The 4,124-nt window shown below is 35.0% G+C and overlaps 1 protein-coding gene across 1 annotated transcript; it reads left to right on the top strand.

Annotated features, from left to right (window-relative positions):
• The first annotated feature begins 2,771 nt into the window (after positions 1 to 2,771).
• Positions 2,772 to 3,632, top strand: LOC143610051 (uncharacterized). The gene is made up of 2 exons (XM_077084633.1): positions 2,772 to 3,102; positions 3,172 to 3,632. Exons 1-2 carry the CDS (start codon positions 2,772 to 2,774, stop codon positions 3,630 to 3,632), a joined length of 792 nt encoding a protein of 263 aa, XP_076940748.1.
• Positions 3,633 to 4,124: the final 492 nt, after the last annotated feature.

The raw sequence follows: 4,124 nt of genomic DNA on the forward strand, positions 1-4,124 counted from the left end.
AAAAATTACACTAAAACTCACTACATTTTCTCTCTCTATTTCAATTAAATAATACTTTTTATACATTTTATCATTACCTTTTCTCTTTTTTTTTTCACTCACAACGACTTTCAAAATATATTAAAAAATTATTGGAGGTGAACAGTAACTTTTCAAATATACAGAAAAATCACTACTTTCTCTAAAATATAAAAACTCTTCACTCACAACACCCTGAATCAGAATGCTCTAAGGTGGTGTTTGTTTTTCTCCAGAAGCTCTAATACACCTCTTTTGTCTGCACCCCGCAGACCACGCGCAGACGTTGTGGTCTGAAGAGTGTTTGTTTTTTAGAAGACATTTCATTTAAAAAGGTCTGCATGCCCTCTTATTCTAGAAGAGCTAGACCTATCACTTCTTGCATCTTCTCCAGTCTTCCAAACCTTCAGACTTAAAACAAAATATTTTCCTCTCCTCCAATCTCTAACCCTAACCGCCGCCCCCCTCTCCTCCACCACCACCGACGACCTCCACCACCACCGGCGACCTCCAATTTCCAACCCTAACCCTAACCGCTGCTACAGTGCCGCGCCACCGCCGCTGCTACAGTACTACTATAGTGCTGCGCCGCCGTTCCTCCACCACAGCGAACTACACCACCGAAATCTTTGTCAAGGTAAGCTTGAATTAGATTTGTACATTGAAACAATTATTGTGTTTTGGTTTGATTTCTTGTATTAGATTTGTTATATGTATTTTGAATATTTATTATGTTTTTTGTTTGATTTCTTATAGTAGATTTGTACATTGAAACAATTATTGTTTTCTATCTTAGGATTAAGTTATGAATCTTGTTAGATATATGCTTAGGTTTAGGTTTTGTTGTTTATTAATGTTAATTGACCACTTGAATATTGATTATGTTTTGGTTTGATTTCTGGTAGTAGATGTGTACATTGAAACAATTATTGTTTTCTATCTTAGGATTAAGTTATGAATCTTGTTAGATATATGCTTAGGTTTAGGTTTTGTTGTTTATTAATGTTAATTGACCACTTGATTATTGATTATGTTTTGGTTTGATTTCTTGCATTAGATTTGTACATTGAAACAATTATTGTTTTCTATCTTAGGATTAACTTATGAATCTTGTTAGATATATACTTAGGTTTAGGTTTTGTTGTTGAATATTGATTATGTTTAGGTTTTGTTGTTGATTAATAGAAATGGGAGAGAAACAACAATGGTCAAATGTGTATCTAAAATGTTTATTAGAGACTTCCATTGAAGAGGTAAACAAGGTAGGTAGACAAGGTTTGAGTTTGCAAAAAGATTCATGGAACAACTTAGGGCGTGTTCTTAAGGAAAAGTTTGGATTGGAGTTGAATAAAAAACAAATGAAAAATGCCTATGATAATCTTAAAGCCAAATACATAGGATGGGTGTATTTAAAAAACAAAACCGACAACCTTTACAATGCTCAAACGAACACTTTCACCTTAACAAATGAGGAATGGGAGGAATTTAAGAAGGTATGTTCATATATTTAATTTTTTAATATCTAGTTATAAACACAACATATGCCATTTTCTACTTTGGGTTTAGGGACATTCAAAGGCTGCATCATTAAAAACAACCCCGTTGCCATTTCCAGATCTTTGTGCACGATTATTTGATGGTAATACTGCCACCAGGGAATCGCAAGTGGACCTCAACCCAAACATCAGTGGTTGGTTCCACCTGTTCTTGTTGTCATTGGGTCCAACAACTTATCATTATGGACAACGTTTTTGTTGACACTGAAGATGATGATGCTGGCACTATTCCTGACCCGACTCCTAACCCTACTACTGAGCCTACCCCCAAGCCTAATCCAAATAAAAGGGCCAAAACCTCAAAGTCATCATCTGTCACTATTGATGATTTAGCAGTTGATGTTCAAAAGGCCTTACAATATTTGCTTAAAGGCAAAGATGGGCCTACAATTCGTGAATGTAAGGAGAAGTTAAGCTTGGTTGGGTTAGAAGAGTTGGACCCTCTATTTTTAGCCGCTTTTCGTATATTTGGAATGTTGGAGTTGAGAGAGGTATGGATGGAATTGCCAATTACTCCCGAAGTTTTAAAAGGGTGGATCAAGATGACGGGTATAGGTTTAGGAATATTAAAGGAGTGAAGAACTTGGTATTTTGGGGGTTTTAGATTTGTTTTTGCTATGTTGACATTGTATGCTTTTGGTTTATGTTGAATGATTATTTGGTTTATGTTGACATTGTACGCATCGATGACATTGTATGCTTTTGGGTTTATTTGGTTTTATGTAGAACGATTGTTTTTATGTTTATGTTAATTGTTGTTGTTGATGTTTAATGGATGTTTATTTTTAATGGTTGTTTATGTTTTATTATCATAGGATCAGAATGGATCACGATAAGAAATTACTTCTAGTAATTCTTATATACGTGTATATCCGCTATTTTTGGAGGAGAGGTTTGAAACGAATGCGAGACAATGATTCGGCTATGACGAGGCATAAATACACGTTAGAGTTATTGCAAGGAAATCCCAAACAATGCAATGAATTGCTACGTATGTCTCGTGAATCATTTGTCCGACCATGTGCACTTTTTAGGACAAATTATTCGTTAAATGATAGTAAACATGTATCGGTCGAGGAGAAGATGGCTATGTTTTTTATGATAGTCGGTCATAATCAACGTTATGTAGTTATTAAGCGTAGATTTCAACACTCAAAGCAAACAATTCATAAATTTTTTTATGAGGTGTTGGATAAAATGATGCTTTTCGCAAAAGATATGATAGTACCAACTTCTTTTAATCTGAATCCAAACATTCCGGGACATAATAAGAGGCTACGACGGGTTTTTAGAGGAGCAGTTGGTGCACTAGACGGAACCTTGATACATGCTGTTGTCCCTACTAAGGAACAAGATTTATATAGAGGAAGGGGAAAATGGGATTGTTATCAAAACGTATTAGCAATTTGTGACTTCAACATGATTTTTACCTTCATCTTGGCGGGCTGGGAAGGGGTAGCACATGATTCTAGAATATTATCAGAGGCATTATCAGATCCACATGCGCCATTCCCATTTCCACCACCAGGTATGTTTATTGTTTGTTACTTATTTCTATTTTAGTTTAATAATCTAATTAACTTGTATATCTTTACAGAGAAATATTATCTTTGTGATGCCACGTATGCACACACGCGAGGATTTATGGCTCCGTACCGTAATGTGAGGTATTGGCTTGGAGATTTTAGTCGAAGACGTGCATTGACAAATAAAGAAAAATTTAACCATGCACATGCAAAACTTCGAAACGTCATTGAGCGTTCTTTCGGTGTCCTAAAAGCACGATTCCCTATATTGAAGATGATGGCACCATTTTCGTTGGAGACACAAAGAAACCTCACAGTTGCATGTTTCGCGCTACATAACTTTATTAGGAAAGAATGTTTGAGCAACGAGTTGTTTGAACAATACGATCAACCCGATGTGTCATTCATTAATACTCATGTACACGTTGCTGATGAAGACGAGATTGAAGCGCATGGCACTACATCAGATCGTGAATATATGACACAGTTACGAGATGAAATTGCGGAGCAGTTAATGCAAAGTACCGAATAGATTATTTGAAAAAAAAATGTTCTTGTTGTTTTATGAATATTATTGCACTGTTGTTTGACTATTATTTAAATTTCGATGGTGAATGACTTTTTTATTTATATTTCAGCTTATTTAAAGATTTCTGTTTTATTTTAGCATTCTGCAGACATTAAAAAATAAACAGTCTTCTTCTTGCAGACTGCAGATGTTTGGTCCATCTTTTCTGCTATAGATGACTGCAGATGTGGTCCACAGACTACAGACATTTTACCTCTGAAAAAACAAACAGCACCTAAGTCTTCTTATTCACCGCCGACTTTGTTGTACTATATCGTATGGTAGATTGATTGGTAATTACTAAATTATATTTGACCATTTATAAATAAATTTAGACTATAATGTATTATTACTTTATACTAGGCATTATCCTTTTGTCTTTCGAAAATAGGCAAATCTTTGAGACGACAACCATGTAGCTAGCATAAAACAACACAAAATAACAATAGGGGTCCA

The sequence above is a fragment of the Bidens hawaiensis genome, unplaced genomic scaffold (genome assembly GCF_021521415.1).
Source record: "Bidens hawaiensis isolate Kalapana, Puna unplaced genomic scaffold, B.hawaiensis_p1.1 tig00023631_1, whole genome shotgun sequence".
Classification (NCBI taxonomy): domain Eukaryota; kingdom Viridiplantae; phylum Streptophyta; class Magnoliopsida; order Asterales; family Asteraceae; genus Bidens; species Bidens hawaiensis.